This window comes from Bubalus kerabau, chromosome 20 (genome assembly GCF_029407905.1).
Source record: "Bubalus kerabau isolate K-KA32 ecotype Philippines breed swamp buffalo chromosome 20, PCC_UOA_SB_1v2, whole genome shotgun sequence".
In the NCBI taxonomy this organism is placed as follows: domain Eukaryota; kingdom Metazoa; phylum Chordata; class Mammalia; order Artiodactyla; family Bovidae; genus Bubalus; species Bubalus kerabau.
Window position 1 is genome coordinate 18,665,709 of NC_073643.1, and position 16,323 is coordinate 18,682,031.

General features: G+C 53.5%; 1 protein-coding gene across 7 annotated transcripts; it reads right to left on the reverse strand.

Annotated features, from left to right (window-relative positions):
* Positions 1-234: 234 nt before the first annotated feature.
* BRPF1 (bromodomain and PHD finger containing 1) lies at positions 235-15,924 on the reverse strand. 7 transcript variants are annotated; one of them, XM_055558011.1, is made up of 15 exons: positions 15,520-15,924; positions 13,047-13,655; positions 11,634-11,711; positions 8,622-9,581; positions 7,649-7,811; positions 6,987-7,118; positions 6,467-6,613; positions 5,381-5,690; positions 4,736-5,056; positions 4,128-4,412; positions 3,479-3,626; positions 2,544-2,680; positions 2,323-2,441; positions 1,821-1,975; positions 235-1,087 (listed from the first exon to the last, which is right to left on the reverse strand). In XM_055558011.1, exons 2-15 carry the CDS (start codon positions 13,643-13,645, stop codon positions 904-906), a joined length of 3,738 nt encoding a protein of 1,245 aa, XP_055413986.1. In that variant the 5' UTR covers positions 13,646-13,655; positions 15,520-15,924; the 3' UTR covers positions 235-903. The 7 variants fall into 7 exon arrangements, with proteins under 7 accessions (XP_055413986.1, XP_055413988.1, XP_055413987.1 ...); XM_055558013.1 differs by lacking the exon at positions 11,634-11,711 and having other exon boundaries at positions 6,485-6,613; XM_055558012.1 differs by lacking the exon at positions 11,634-11,711.
* Between the last annotated feature and the right edge of the window lie 399 nt (positions 15,925-16,323).

Sequence of the window (16,323 nt, forward strand, 5' to 3'; positions counted from 1 at the left end):
CCCATAGTTATTGTAAGGGTTATACAAAAGTGTGGATCTAAAGGTGTTTCAGCACAGAGTCTACCACTCAGTGAAATACATGGGGAACGGGAGCTGTCATATTATCTTTGTCTTACAAATGCAACAGCCAGCAACCACTTGAGCCCAATTATTTCCCATCCCTGAGGGATAAAGCCTCCCTTTTCATCCCTTTGCCCTGGCAGAAGGCAAGAACCAAGAATTCCAAACAGACCATTTATTTTCTAAGAATCAATATATTTTCTTCCTTTGAAATAAATACAAACCAGTTTGAAAGGTCGGGGAATCTATGGGAAGAAGGGAAGTGGGGACAGGCCCCAGTCTTTTTTTTTTTTAGTACCAAATGACTCTGGCGCGACCCGGAAACGCAGTTACAAATGAGAATAATTTAAATTCTCCACTAATTACAGTATTTACAACAGCAGGGGAGGGGGTCACCTAGTGCCCCTCTTCCGGGCTGGACAGACATCAGTCCCACTGCTAGGCTGGGCGGATGCCCGCTCACCACACCACCTCAGAGGCCTTAGGCCACTAGGCAGTTAGGGATTCTCCCGGCACGAGTAGGCAGAGGTGGTGGGATGGCCTGTTTTACACAGTGTCCTAACCTTGGCCCACCACCCTGCACTACAATGCCGTGAGGTCTCTGGAGCTCTCTGGCCTGTGGGACCTCCCCTCTCATTGCGCAGAGCCCCCAGGGGCCCTTGGAGTGTTCTGTACAGTCCAGCTGCACTCAGGGCGGGAGGGACCTCCCCCACCCAGCTTCCCCTGAGACTGGCCCCAAGACCAGGAATGAGTCAGTGCAGAGGCCGGTGCCACTCCAGGACAGTGAGCCAAGGGGAGGAGAGAGGCGGCAGGGCACTGAAGGCTGTGCTGTGCTGGGCAGCGTCAGTCGCTGTCGCTGGTCTCGCTGCTCTGCTCGCCCTGCACCTTGCTGCGGTGCTGCAGGGCCCTGTGGTAGGCTATCTGTACTGACTTGCGGATGTTAGATTTCCGGCCCTCCAGCATCTTCTCCTTGTCAAGGTCCTGGTTCACGCCCAGAGGAACCAGCTTAGTCCTGGGTAGCCACTGCCTGTAGGATGAGACGAGGATCAAGTAAGTCATCTCTTATCTCTGGGAGGGCAACAAGCACCAGCCTCCCTTACTTGTTGCTTCCTTCCGAAACTCCTAAGTGCCCATTCTGGGCCAGGCTCTGGTGGGAGTTACAGAAACTGAGAGATGCAGTCCCTGCCCTCCAGGAACTGCTCACAGGCTAGTGATGAAAATAGCCCAGTTGACAGTCACACCAGGGGATAACCACAGGGCATTTATGAGTGCAAAAAGGAGCCCTGACCTAGCCTGAAATAGATACCTTGTCCCATGGGCTCCAGGCAGACTCAACTGACATTAGATATCTTCCGCAGACAATTAACAACAACAACAGACTACGCTTGTAAGTGTGACAGAACAGGGGTTCAGAGACCCAATGATTATGTCTGCTTTATCCCCCACATCTTATCACCATGGAGGCAGAGGTGGGAAAACTAAATCTAGAAGCCACCTTAGTCTGGGTGCAGAGCCACCCCTACATTTTTCACAGTCACTTCTGGTCCTGTTTTCTAGCTACAGCTGTTTGTCAGCTGCTACCCACTCAGTCTCTCAGACTCTTGGTCAACACAACCCTTTTGCTCAGCAATCTAAGTCCCTCCCCCACTGATTTATGATCGCCCAGGCGGCAGTGCTGGAGTTTCCTGGCAGCCTGCCCCCAGTGGCTGGGGCTGCGTCTGTGGCTCTGAGTCACATCGACTGCTCCCCTCCTCCCTTACCAGGTTCTCTTGTTGTCAAAGAAGAGGACGAGGTAGAGATGCTCTCGGGCTTCTTGGGTCATCTGTTCCCCAAGTTTCAGCACCTCCAATGGGGGCACAGGGATGGGAACCCCATGGTGGAACATACCTTCCCGGGGCATCTTTGGATCAATGATCTAAGGGTATAATAAGATCTTGGTTAGTTCAGTCTCCTCCTTCGCCCAGGCTTACCCTATCCAAGAATTTGGAGACTACCTCTAAAGTGGGGACAGAAAAACATAATCATCTAAGTAGGGTTGCAATCCTGACCCTCAGCTTCTTCCCATGCTGAACTATTTCAGAGCCCAAGAGGTAAAGGGAAGAGAAAGGGACAGATGGAGAAACTAACGAGGGACCTCTAAGTGACTATCTGCTAAAGACTCGTGTGCTCTGCAGCTCAGCAGAGAGTAGGAGGTCTGCTGCTTTTGAGTGCATGTCTTGGGGCTGGAAGACAAGGGGTATGACGAGAAAAGCAGAAGCCTACCAGAGCTGGGTACGATGGATACCCTCGGCATTTGGCCCACACCAGGTCCAGAGCGTCCAGCGGGGAGTCCTCATCCTCTGATAGCCAGCCAGCTCCCCGGCCCAGACTCTTCCTTACAACTTCACAGGAATGGGAGAGAGGGGACGGATCAGCAGCCAGGGGTCTGGCAAGGCCCTGACACCAGGCCCCCAGCATCCCTGGCTTTGGGCGGGCATACTTACTGCTGTGGCCCACGCCGCGGCCAGTGCCCACGGAGTAGGCCTCATTCTCAGTGCCTGAGGTATCTTCACTGCTGTCCTCTGGGAATGTGCCCCGAGAGAAGGAGGGCTTGCCCCGGCCTTGTTTTGAAGGTGTTGTGCTGTGGACAAAAGGGATGCTCAATTCAAGAGGAGGGCGAGAGTGGGAAATGGCATGGTGGGTGTCTTCTTTTGGCCCCTAAGGTCTAAGACTTTTGGAAAGCAGAGGCTAATTGAATAATTTCAGACTCAAGTGCCCTTAGGGATTTGGGGGTGATCTGACTGAAGTGGGCTGGATACAGCAGTAGTGATGAGTGTATGCCCTATCTTAAGGCAACAGTGGTCAGAACTGCTAGGTCTGATTTTTAAAGGGAATACAGAAATGGAATTTTATGTGGCACTTCTGGGTTTGTTTGTTTTTTTAAATATCATGCTGGCCAAACAAAATATGTCTGTAGGCCAAATCCAGGTCACCACGAATCAGTTTATGTACTCTGTTCTAAGTGAAAAGTGAAAGTGTTAGTTGCTCAATCATGTCCAATTCTTTGCAACCCCATGGACTGTAGCCTGCCAGGCTTCTCTGTCAATGGGATTACCTATGCAAGAATACTGGAGTGGGTTGCCATTTCCTTCTCCAGCGGATCTTTCTGACCCAGGGATCAAACCCGGGTCTCTCACATTGCAGGTGGATTCTTTACCATCTGAGCTACCAGGGAAGCCCTCTGTTCTAAAACATGAACTTAACCAAGGATGGTCCCCTCTAATTCATTATGGTGACAGTCTCATCCATTCTATTTATTTTGCAGAGAACCTTTGGTCTGAGCCCTCTTAATCTAGCTGGAGGTGGCTGCCACCACACTCCCCACAGGGAAATCTGGAAGGCCATCCTGGAGGCAGGTTTAAACCAAGAGGGCTGGTACCTGGTCCGGTCGGAGGCAGCACTGCTGCTGCTACTGCTGCTGGATTCCGAGTCTGAGCTGCTCCGAGGAAGGCTGCAGTCATTACGATACACCAAGAAACTCTTCTTTACTGGCTGGTTTCCACCGCTGAAGCCATTGGCTGGTAAGTCTTGTTTGGGGGTGGTGTGGGGAAGGAAGGAATCAGTCAGTAAGATGCAGATCAGAGATCTACCGGGGGTAAGATCTACCGGGGGACTCAGAGCTTGGCTTTACGTTCTGTGCTGGAAAATTCCTCCAACCTCAGCCAGCAGAGCCAGCTCTGGGCAGTGTCCACCACAGCTGGCCACAGCCCTGCCCCACCCCTTGCACTTCCCTTGGCAGTTACTAGCCTTAGGACACAGTGGCTTAAAGGAGATTCCCCAAGGAGAATGAGAAGAGAAAAGGTGAAGTGATAAAATGAAGGGCACCCTGGATGGGAATCTGGTTGAGTTAGTGGCTCTGGGCTTCAGTTTCCCCATCTATAAAGTGAGGGGGTTGAATGACAGGCTTCCTAAGGGCCCTTCTATCTCTGATATATTACGGGCAAATGAAGGACTAGGTGGGAGTTATACTGGGAAGGATGGCAGCTTCGCTCACTCTATTGGAGGGGCTGGGTGATGGTAAGGCTCACCCATTGGGGGGTCTTCTGTGGATTTATCACTGTCGCTGTCTGAACTCGAACTGGGCCGAGGGCTCCTACCCCGCTTGCGCTGACGTAGGGAGCCCATGATGGGGAGCTGGGGGGGCCCCACAGGACTGCCTCCGTGGCTGGGGGTCATCTGGCTCTCCCGGTTTTTGGGGGGCCGGCCCGGCCTCTTGGGCGGTCCAGCTGTCTTCGGGTTCTTTTTGGAGAACAGAACTGAGGTTCTCCTGCCCACCTCAAGTGCGGGGGTTGAGGACATGTTGGGACCCAGGCCTGGAGCAGAGAAAGAGAGAAGGAGAGTCGGTGAGGGGCCTGAAGTGGGAAGGGCGTCTGTCTACGGTAGGCCCTGGGGATATAGGACATAACTTCAGCTAGAGTAGGGGAGATCGTTTTGGGGGCAGGGAGTTGGGAACACTGTCTCTCACACAAATAGCCAGAGAGAGGCAGCTAAGAGGCCCCTGAAGGGGGAAGGAGGGAGAAAGTGCAGCTAGCTGAGCAGGAGGGACCTCTGCCTGGGGGGCTGGCAGGGGCTGAGTGTGTGCTACAGAGTCCAAGTCTGGCTGGCCTTGGGGTCCATCATGCCATGGGGTTCAGACCTTTGCTTGTCTCCTGGCTGCTGCTCTCCTCGGCGGCACTGTCTGTCTGCCCGTCCTTGTCACAGGCCGCTGGGTGGGGTGTCATGCCGCCCCGGCTGGAGGGGCCGTGTCGTTCAGGCCCATCCCGTCCAGTCTCCCGCTGGTGGGCAAGCTTCCTCCGCAGCGCCGTCATCTCTTTCTTGATCATCTTGGCGCGCCGAGAGCGGCCCACGCTCTGCTTGCTGGCGTTCACCTCGTCCAGCCGTTCAAGCAGCAACTTGAGCTGCTCTTCCACTGGCAGGTGCTTCTGGTTCTCTAGCAGGACCAGCCGCTCTTCCTCTGCTGCAGGGGGTGGGAACAGGGGATGAGAGGTCAGTCTCAGGGCAGCCCTCTGGGCCCCGTGAACCTGGGCAGGCAACCAGAAAGTCACTCTTCTCCCCTCCGCTTCTCACCGGGAGCGGCTGTAAAATAGTAGCACCGAGATGCAGAAAGGCGGGGATTGCTCTCCATTCACCCAGTCTGGCTTCGAGAGCATTCCTGGGGCTAGCGTGCCACTGCTCAGACTAGCTGCTTCCTGCCTACACTGCCTGCTCCCAGGAGGGGACTTTTGGAAAGCTGTTCATCCCTGGCATTGGCCTCTACGTGTATGTGTGACTTATCACCCACCATCTTCGGTGTGGTGTGGGGCCTCGTCTCCAGTCACGCTGGGGGGGATATGCATGCCCGTCTCAAAGTCAATGCCCATTTTTTCTGCCTGGCGCCGGGCCTGGCGGAGCACCGCGCCACCCTGCTCACGGAGCCGCACTGCTGCCCGGTAGAAGATGGTATCCTTGGCATTATACTTGAGGCAGTTGCTGACGATGAGGTTGAAGTCCTCCTCAAAATCATCAAAGTTCAGGTAGCGGTAAGCCTCCAAGTTCTGCTTCATGGTGAAAAAGTCCATAGGCTTTTTGATGTGGTCGAGGTAGTCAGGTACCTGGGAGAACACGGGAGGTGTAGCTCAGTGGAGGTATGTTCCTCATCCCCCCTGAACCCCTGTTCCTAACAACCTCCCTTGAAATGCATCCAGCAATCTCCTCCTCCTACAGTCAGAGGCAGGCATACAGCACAGGGGAAAAGAAAGCTGGATTCTAGTCTGGACTTTTCTAGTCACAAACTGTGTGACCTTGGCAAGCCTCTTAGCCTCTCTGGGCTTTCTTTTCCTTGCTTGGAAAACAGTAATGCAATTACAACTGAATCCTAGAGCCACATGAGGTTTTAATAAACAAATGGCTAGGGGGAGCCTCTGGAAGTAACACCACCCTGCATTCCTATAGCTCTTTTTACTTATCAGTAAGCCATGTAAGGAGGCTGCTGCCTCAGGTCTCTCATTTTATACCTTTTAGAGAGAAGAGTCTGCCAGTCAGGACCTAGGGCTTCAGAGATGGTTCTTTAGGTGCTGAGCCTTCTAAATTCTCCGTTCTAGGGTTCAGCACCCGGAAAGTGTCTTCCTGCCCTGGGCTTATTCACTTGGCAGACTCAGTCCCTGCCTCTGGGGAAGGAGTGCAGACTGCCTCCCATTCTGGGCCCTTGAGGTACGACAGGGACAAGACAGAGTCCAGGTGATGCCTGTGGTTCCGGTTCATCCCGGAGCCCCAGAGCCACCAGCCCCTCTCTTCATGGTCCCCTCCTAGCCCCTGGCCCAGACCTGCGGCAAGGGTCCATCTGGGAGAGGAACAGAAAGAAGGTGGAGTGAGGGGAAGGGATTCTTACTTCGTCCAATTCGGTTACCTCAGACAGAGGGACCGGCTCGCTGAAGATGTTGCCCGTGTCCTTCTCTTGGAGCTGCTCCAAGGTTTTTCGAAGGAGGATGAGGAAGGGGGTCAGCTGCATCTCCATGGCGATCTGCTGGACCTTGATCTGCCACACATAAAGGCCCCATCAGCTAGGCCTAGGCTGGTCCCTTGGGGAGAAGTCTGGAGAGGTGGCTGTAGCTGGTGTGGGAACTCGCCTTCCTTCCTACCCCACACTGCTGGGTGCTTTACTGTGGACTGCCCCTTCCTTGAACTCCCAGCACCAGCTACCTGCATCACATCATTCAGGAGTCCATTCATAAAACACTCCTGTGACATTCTGCTTCTGAGGAGCCTGACAGCAAACTGAGCTCCAGGTTACCTGACTCTCACATTAGTTTTGCCGCTTCCCGGCCAGGGGATGCACACTTTTCTGAGTTTTCTGTTTTCCTGGGTCTGTTTTCTCCACTGTAAAAAAGAGCTGGTCCGGGAGCACTCACCGTCTCCCTTTTGAGTTTCTCCCGCTTGCGAATCAGCTCCACCAGCAGCCGTGCTCGTTCCAGGTCATGCCGAAGCCGCTGCCAGGACTTAAGCTGTTCTTTGAGGGCCCAGTTCTTATCCTCAGAATCTCTCTGAAGAGGCAAAAGGGGGATCAGGAGATGATGAGAGAGCCAGAGGCAACGAGAGCCCAGGGAACTTGGGTCAAAGGCAGGAAAACCAAAGCTGGGAGCACAGTGATCTCTTGGTAGGCTTGCCAGCTAAAGTGGAAGCTCTGCAACTCACTGTGGCTGTTGAGCCCAGTAGAGTTGGTGCTCGGTATATGCTTGTTGTGAATGAAAGGATGAACACAAGGAATAACGCATGAAGGATAATGTGTAAGGATTTCATCCTTAGCCTGATTTGAGGTCTAGTTTAAAGGAACAAACAGCCCAAGCCCTCAGGCATTGGAAACTGCAGTCACAAATCTCTGTTCTCGGGACCTCCCTGGTGGTCCAGTGGTTAAGACTTCCTGCTTCCAATGCAGGGAGCACAGGTTCGATCCCTGGTTGGGGAACTAAGATCCCACATGCTGGGTGGTACAGAAAAACAAGCCAATGATAAGTCTCTGTCCTCATCCCCCTGGCATTAGTTCCCAGAGCCCACAGGGAATCTGACATAGTACCCCGACTTGGTCACAGTTCCTCTGAGATTGCAGGTGGGTCTGCAGGCGACGCAGCAGCGGGACCCCATTCCGCGACTGCCTCTTCAGCGTCCAATAGCTGTGCAGCCTCTGCATGAATTGGCTCTTCCTTTGGATGGTCAGGCGGTTAGTGATTTTACTGAGCCTGGGAAACAGGAGAGCAAAGAGAAGAAAAACTTCTTGGGCCTTCATTTTCTCACAGAGAACAGGGGTCTTTGGCCCATGAGTTTCTGAGTGGGGCTGAATAGGGAATAAATCTATTGTCAAGAAGGCCTGTGACACTGGGCTAGGGCAAAGAAGAGCAAACACAGCTGGCAGTCAAGGGCACCTCAGAAGACAGGAAGCCAAGCTCCGAGTGCTAACCCTGTTCATCGGGGGGGTGAGCAAGCCTGGCCCCTAAGACTGCTTATTGTCACTGCAGCCCTGAGTACTAACTGACCCTGGGACGCCCAGCTTGGACTGAGTCTGGGAAGGTTTTAAGATGAAGTACTACAACATAGCAGTCAACTACTGGAAATTGTCTAGGTAGCACAAGAGTAAAAAGTAACTGATCCTCACAGCCCTTATCTGTGGCCATAACACAATTCCTTGAGCATTTCCTTCCCTCTTTTCCATTCTGTTCTCCCTTCAGAGTCAGACTGTTTCTTCCACTGTGTTTCTTCCACTTCCTTCTACTCCATTGTCTTACTTCCTAACTTACACCATCCCAGCAATATGGAGGGCAGTTTCAAATACACCTGCCAAGTTGGCCAGAGAAGAGCTGAAGTCTCTGGTTCCTAACGTAAAAGTCAGGTGACCTGCTAGAGCTAATCTCTTTTGATATTAAAAACCATCACCACCTCTAGGTAGCTCCTGACAGGAAGAAGAAAACCCAAGCCTGTCACTCCACTCAGGGGACTGTCAGTCTCCAACAGGGCTTCTTCCCTCCCTGGCCCGCCCATCTGCTCCCCCGTACCTGTGTGGTGGAATGCAAGGCACAGACACCACAGGGGCCGCTGCCCGTTTCTCTGCCAGGATCTTCCGCGCCTTCTTCATCTTGATCCGGGACTTGGCCTTGGCCTTCTTGACCTTCTCTGAGCTCCAACTCTTACCCTCATCTTCCTCCTCCTCCTCCTCCTCCTCCCCTTCACTGTGGGACAGGGCAGGAAGGCGGCGCGCTGAACCTGGGGGTGTGTGGATGTCGCAGTAGGCGGTCTTGCGGACGCTGAAGGAGGTGCCATTGGCCCCTGTCTCCCGCACAGGCTCCATCTTCATGTAAAGGCCAGCCTGTTGGGCACACGTCACGTGGAAGGCTGTGTAGCAGTTGGCCTTATGGCACTGGATGCAGGCCCCTGAGCCCCGCTGTTTGCAAATGTAGCAGGTCAGCTTCCAGCGTGCGGGTGGGATGTGCTCAATGCTGTCAATGGGCTCCAGGAAGACTGTGTTGGCAAAGCAGACCTCGGGGATCCAGAGGGCACACACCACATGGGCCCAGCGCCCATCATCTGTCTGCTTGAAGGCACCACCCTTGTTGGGGCACAGGGCGCAGTCCACAGCACGGGAGGGTGACTGCAGGCAGCGGCGGCACAGCCACTGGCCCTCAGGGATGTAGGGAACACCGTAGCACTCCTGGTGCACAGCCAGGTTGCACATGTCACAGAAAAGGATGACATTGCTGTTCTGGCACTCGCCGTCATTGCAAATACAGCACACAGCATCCTCATCTACGAGAGCATTGGGGTCGCCTTTATTGTGGCTCTCAAAGTACGACTCCTTCTCCAGCCGGTCCATTAAGTACTCAAAGATCTCCTGCGGAATGGGACTCACACCCTCCGTCTTCCGCCGCTCGTTCATGATATCTAGCCAGATGTAGTCCTCCTCATCCATGTCGTACTCAACCTCCTCATCCAGCTCCTCCGCCGACTTCTCAATATACCTGCAGTGCACACAGGCAGCTCGGCATCAGAAGGTTGAGATTTCCCTCCCTTAAAGAACGTGGGTTACATCTGTGGAGCACTCACCCTGTTCCAGGCCCGTGCCTTGATGTATACGTGGTCTCATTCTAGCCTCACCTTTACTCCAGGCACCGTAAGGCCTGTCATCATTCTTGTTGTGCCGAAAAGGAAACCTAACGTTTGGGGCAGTGAATTCACCTGGGTCGGCTCTCTTGTGAGAAAGTGGAAGAGCTGGGATATGAACCCAGGCATGCCGAGCTCAAAGCTCATGTCCTAGCTGCCACACTGCCTCCTTTGAGATGCAGAGGCTCAGCAAGATCCTGAAAGGAGAAGGATGGGGCGGCTAGGACCCCTGATTGCAGTGGTCTGGGTGATGGTACAAAGAGTCGGGGGCAGGAAGGTCCTCAGTTTTCACTTGCCAATTTACATTTGTTTGAGTACCAGCCGGCTGTATCCTGAATGGAGCTGCTGTAGGTCTTCTCTCAGCTGGTGCAGCAGCAGCTCAGGGCTCCCTCAGAATCTAGGTACTCTTTGGTCTCTGGAAAGCCTTGGGAGGTAACAGTCAGGATAGCTAATATTTACTGAGCATTTACTATGACCGGGCATTGTGCTAAGTTATCACAGTTATCTTCCTCACAGTCCTTGGGTCAATGTTCTTCTTGCCCTCACTTTATAGAGGAGGAAACCGGAAGCTTTGGGAAGTTAAGTGCCCCACACAGGTGGTTCACACAACCAGGAAGTGGCAGAGCTAGGATTCAAACTCCACTCCACAGCACTCCCTGGGCCCGAGGGACTGCAGCCAGGGGTGGCTCCAGGCGCCTGGGGTACAGAGCAGGCTCCCCACTCCCCTGCCGTGCACACTCCAGGTGGCCTGACTCTGCTATTGTAAAGCTACAGGGAGCAACAACGGAAAAGCACACGGCTTTGGTCTCTAACACACCTGGACACACACCTAACAGCCAGTTAGGTCCTGGCTCTGTTACTGTGGGACATCCAGGACATCCCTGCTCTTTTCTAAACCTCAGTTTTATTGATGAGAGAATGAGGATAATACCTTTCATTTCCTAAGACGTCAGGATTAAATGCAATTAGTTAAAAATGAATGGGCTAAATCAAGTGGTACATAGCAGGGCCTAGATATATGTTAGTTCCTGGGCCTCCACTCTGCTCTCCATAAGGAAAATGCGACTCTGCGAGCTGCAGCAGGCCAGGCAAGCATAGGCTCCAGAGCTGTGCTCTGGGTGACAGCAGGCAAGTGAGCGAACCTCTCAGGGCCTTGGTTTCCACATCTGTAAAGTGGTGATCCTAACTTGAATCTCTTTCACACAGCTGTTGGGAACATTAGATGAGTTAATATAGGTAAAGTGCTCAGAACACTACCTGGAGCAAGTAACTCAATAAATGTTAGCTTCATTATTAGCTTTGGTATAGCTCTGCCCGACCCTGTCTTGCATTATAACTGTTTTTGTGTCTTAACCCCTGCACTACGTGGATAGAGGCAAGGACCATATCTGATTAAACACACAGAAAGAGGCAGTCAGTGTTGTTCATCTGAAAGACATTTTGAGAGTGGAAGGGAGGAGAGACTAAAGTGCTGTGTCTGTCAGAAGCAGCTTCTTGCTTCGCCCTTCACCTTGTCCCCAGGGTGACTGCAACATCTTCATCCTTGAAAAAGGGTGTGGCTCAGGGCTAGTGTGAACCATCTGGCCCATTCCAGGCCTTGGCACCAGCTCTCAACCTTTTTTCTGCCATGACACACGTAACATTATGTGATGGTGCACAGCACACTCCCACAGCACACTCAGATTACAGGCTGTGGCGCAGATAAGGTAGGCTGCGTGTCATGTGCGATTCCTGACACGCCAGCTGACACTCCACCCTCCCTCTCCCTCAAGAAAGTTTATCAGATGGGAGCAAGAGCCAGGGCTGTTGTTAGAGAGATGACCTCGAATCTTCTCACATTTACATAAAAGTAAATCATTTCCAAAACAGGCAGTTCAGCTAAGAGTAGTAACAAATTACATGCAACACACCTCCCAACTGATTGCAGGGGACCAGCTGAGAGCTGCGGCCTGGAGAACAGATCTGATCCACAGGAGCAAAGAGTGACTCTAAGTGGAAGGATGAAGAAAATGAGCAGGAGCTAAGCTGTGCTGCCTAAGGGAGCAGAGAGTGCTGAAGAATCATGAGGGGAGAGGGCGGGCCCGAAGAGGGGTCTATGTGTTGGGAGGTGGGCATGGCAGTGAGCACTAACAGATAAGAGAGACAGTGAAAAGCCAGAAGGACATGGAGCTGGGCTGGACAGATGGAAGGATGGAAGAGAGGAGGAAAAGACAGGCTGGCATGTCAACAGGGGTGAGAGGAACGAAAATCACTTGAATTCCCCAAAATTTGCTTGTAAAGAACTGAGATTTAGTACCTACTATTGCCCTTTTGGTAAAAACTACCTTTCACATAAAAACCTTTCTAAGAAGTCCTTGTCGGAGATCAGGCCTTCTGATTAGCTGATACCAAAGACAGCTCCTTAACTAACTCACCCAAGTGCCCTCTTTGACTTGGATGCCAAGACTCTCAGAAAGAAGTCTCACACTTGGTGTTTGTTCCATCCTTTAGCTCGGGTTTCTGAATGTGGTTTTACCACCATACTTCCCCCCACTCCATTTTTTTACCTCATGTTGAAGGAATTTAGCCTTTTGACTGTGATTTTTATTAGGAGCCACTGTGACAAATTTTTGGAAGGAAGCAGGATACCAAGAAACAGTTAAATGAAATAAAAGGGTTCTCAGAGGAGTATGAAACATTGGTGATGAAAACACTGCTTCTGCATGCCAAAGGATGGGTGACAGTAACTGGACAAGCAATGGGGAAATTACTTATGCAGATTTACAAACAGCTTTTAGGACTCTATGAAGTCAGTGTCCCTAGTCTTCCACATTGAGGCTAGCAGAGGAATATTACATCTGCACTGCAGATGGGGTCACTGGAACACCAAAAGCCAGACAGATGCCTTTCCCAAGGTCACGGTGATGGAGTAGAAAGGGTCAAGAACAACAGATGGGACCCTTTGATACTGTAGAAATAGTGCCGCTTTGGAGTCAGAGGAATATGGGTTTGAATCCCAGTTCAGCTATCTACTGGCATGTGACTGCTCGTAAGTCTGGTCCTTCTTCTGGATTGTGGTTTCCTCACCCATGAACAAAACCTACCTGAGCGAGTTGTGAGAATAAGACAAGGGAATGGCTATAAAGCGCCCAGTGAGGGTCCGGCATGTGGCAGTGTACAGGAACTGCCATCACCGCTCGCTGGGGCACGTCTGCCTTGGCAGGCCAGTGTGTTGCTGCTATGCTTTACCTCTGCCATTTCCTATCTGTTGCTTGTCACCTGTCTTTGGCTCCTAAGCCCTGCTTGACCAGTTTTCCAGAGTTGGGAGGCGGAGGTGGCCTTACCGGTAATAGGAGGTCGGCCGGGGCGGGGCATCAGGGGTATCTTGCTCCAACTCCCGGTAGACCACCTCTGGCAGCTTGGGAGTGGTGCTCGCAGAAGCATTGTGGTGGTGGTGATGGTTGGAGTCCTTGCGTTTCTCCTTGTTCTTATGCTTGCCTGACTTGGGAGTAGCGGCCGGTGTCTCAGTGTTCTCCTTATTGCTGCCGTTCTCAGGCGCCTCCTCGGGGGCCTCCTCATCCTCAGACACCACATCCAGGTTGTCAAAGATGCTGATGCGGTGCACGCGGCCGTGCAAGTCCACTTCCACCATGCGCTGGGCCTGTGCGTAACTCATCACCTCACGGCTGGGTGACTGGGATACCTCTGAGGGGCTGGGTGACTGCTTGTTGGCTGGGCGTGACTGGCGCCCCTTCTTCTTGTGCTTTCGAAGTGGAGTCTGCTGTGGGGGCGGTGGGTTGTCATGGTCATAGTGGTACAGATGGTACTCAATACCACTGTAACTCTTGTAGACCTTGCGGCAGGTCTCCACGGGGCACTCATAGGGTGGCTTAGTTGCCCGCAAGTTGTGGCAGAAAGTCTTCACGTCAAAGTCCACCCCCATGCTGTCACATCTAGAATGTACAGATCAGTTAGCGTAGGTCCGGGCCACCCACTCCACTCTCTCCAGCCCTCCCTCTCCCCAAGGGTCCTGGCCAGCCAACCTCTACAGCAGATCCAAATGCCATCTCCTCCACACCATGGCCATGGTCTTGGTATTATTACCTCTTGTCTGATCCTCCTGCCCTATGTCTCAGTTCTAGCTTTTTCTCATACAACTGTGTCCAGAATGATCTTTCTACCAAGTAGCATTATTCATATCAGTGTTTTGATTAGAACCCTCCTGATGCCCCCCACTGATTTCAGGATAATATCCACATTCCTTATGATGACAGTCAGGGTGTTCCTTTCATTCTGTGGCCTTAGTCTTCCTTTCTAGATCCTTCTTTTCACCAGTTATAGCTGTATTTCTGTCTAACCAGGGCAACTTGCCATTCCCTGAATGTTACCAGCTCTCATTACCGCAAAATGATCTCTATTTAGAATGCCTTCCACCCTCCCTGATTAGTGAGCTCCTACTCATTCTTCAAAACATGGCTCAAATGTCACTTCTGTTATGATTTCTCCGTCTATCTCACAGAGAGCTGTGTTTCCACAGCATTTCATCCTCACCTCCACCACGGCACTCACCACACTGAAAGTTCTCTGTCTCCTTCCACTAGACTGGGAGCTGTACAGTGCAGACACCAGAGCCTACCCACTTCCATAGCCCCAGAACCTGGCATGCAATATTGTTTTGGCAAATGAATAAATAATTTGTTGAATAATAGCTAAATGAAGGAATCACCAGATTAGGGACTGAGACAGATGAAGGCTAATGTCAGCCCATGCAGAAGTTTGAATTGGTGGCCAAAATGATTTGGTCCTGGACTCCAGCAGAAATAAATGGATGACAGAAAGAATCGGTGACTTTCTGAGGCCTCTGGGGTAAGCCTATGCCCTGGCTCTGGGGATGACACCAGGCCTTAAGAGTGCAGACAGGAACATGGCAGTGCAGCACACTCAGCTCCATGCTGGTCCTTAGAGCCCTCCCTTCCTTCTCTCCAGTGTTCCTGGGTGAGTGGAGACAGCAGATGGCACCAGCCCCCAGGAAGCCCAGCTTGGTCAGAGACTGCCCCAATTTCTCCAGGCCTAGCTGGATTCAACAATTTAACTATGGGCTGGGCACCATTCCAAGCAAAGCCACCCTGAGCTCCCTGACTAACAAGAGTTGTTCTCCTGTGACTTGACCCAGCCAGTGAACTGCTCCAGCCACTCTGTCCAAGCCCCAGATTGCCATTTCATTAAAACTACTTAAACTGCCCTTACTTCCTACCTGTGGCTATCTTTAAACAAACCAATCAGAAGCACAAACAAACTCTACTGTTTCAATGAGTCCCTGGTGAAGGCTGCAGCTCTGCTGCCCTAGCTCCCTAAGCAGCACAGAGCCCCCGGCAAATGTTCCGCTGGGACTCAGCAGCAGATGCACAGAGAAGAGACACGGAAACTTAGACCCGAAAGTCCGTGGGGAGGGCCCCAGGCCCTGGGGTATGACGACCGCATCTGCCCAAGGCTCTCAGGGGACTGGAGGAAGTAGGGGGCGGAGGCCAGAAGGATCAGGCCAGGCCCAGGCGGTGCCCGCAGCCCTCTCCCGGATGCGGCGACGTTTCCCCTTGATCAAAGTGTACAAGTTGAACAAGGCTCTCCTGCCATTGACCCAGGCAGCCCCGAAGGGATACACTGTAGCCCAGGGATGCGGGCTGGGGGCGAATGCACTGTCAGTTCTTCCGGCTGGAGTGGCCCGACCCTCGGGCCGGGCAGTTTCAGTGCGTGCTCCACGAAACTAGCCTACCCCTTCCCGGCTTGCCACTCCCGCCCTGGTCCCTGGCCCGCACTCACCGGCCACCTCGAGTCCGGGCTCATCGCCGGGGACGCCCGCCGGGGCTCCGACCCCACTTAGGGAGGCCGGCGGGTAAAGACGGGTCGGGGAGGGAGAGCCCCAATTCCGGAGACTGCAGACCACGCCACCCCGACCCCCTGCCGCCCCACGCTCTGGCCCGGCTCCCTGGGATTCCCGCGCTGACCCCTGCCGCTCCCAGTCCCGCCGGCGCCCGAGCGTCTCAATTCCGGCGGCCACCGCCCCTTTCGAAGGCCCCTAGGTTGCCGGGTCTCGGGACCCGGCGCCGCCGGAACAATGGAGGCTCCCGGAGGCAGCGCGGGGACGGCGGCGGCGGAGACGGTGGCGGCAAAGGCAGTGGCAGCGGCGGCGGCAGCAGCAGCGGCGACGGCGTCTGCGCAGGGTAAACTCGGCGCCGCGGCACTGCCGAGCTGCACTTTCGCCACAGATCCCCGCCCGCCCGCTGAGGCTCGAGAGGCCATTCTCTGGGATTCGGAAGGGCCCTGGACACCTTACAGGGCTTTTCTAGGGCCTCCATCTAGAGTTGAGTTTCTGGAGACAGAAGTTACGATACTCGGGATCCGGAGTGGTCGGGCCGTTTGTAGCGAATCTGCCGACACGGACGGTGAGCGCGGGACTAGGCGTAAGGAGCCCGCCCTTCTCCCTTCCCCCTCTGTCTCTCCCCCCGCCTCCCTCCCTCCTGCTGGCGCCGCGGCTGCGGTAGGGACCTGGCCTTGGTCTCCGAGGAAGGCGGCGAGGCGGGGCCGGAGCCTCGGGGCGGGGCTGGGGGCAGGGCCAGGAGCAAG

Excerpts from the sequence above, each read along its gene's own strand:
- BRPF1 (XM_055558010.1), bottom strand. The coding sequence starts at position 13,645 with ATGGGGGTGGACTTTGACGTGAAGACTTTCTGCCACAACTTGCGGGCA. Across the intron at positions 7,812-8,621 it reads CCTTGCATTCCACCACACAG|GCTCAGTAAAATCACTAACC; the intron begins GTACGGGGGAGC and ends CCTGTTTCCCAG. Across the intron at positions 1,976-2,322 it reads ATCCATCGTACCCAGCTCTG|ATCATTGATCCAAAGATGCC; the intron begins GTAGGCTTCTGC and ends TTATACCCTTAG.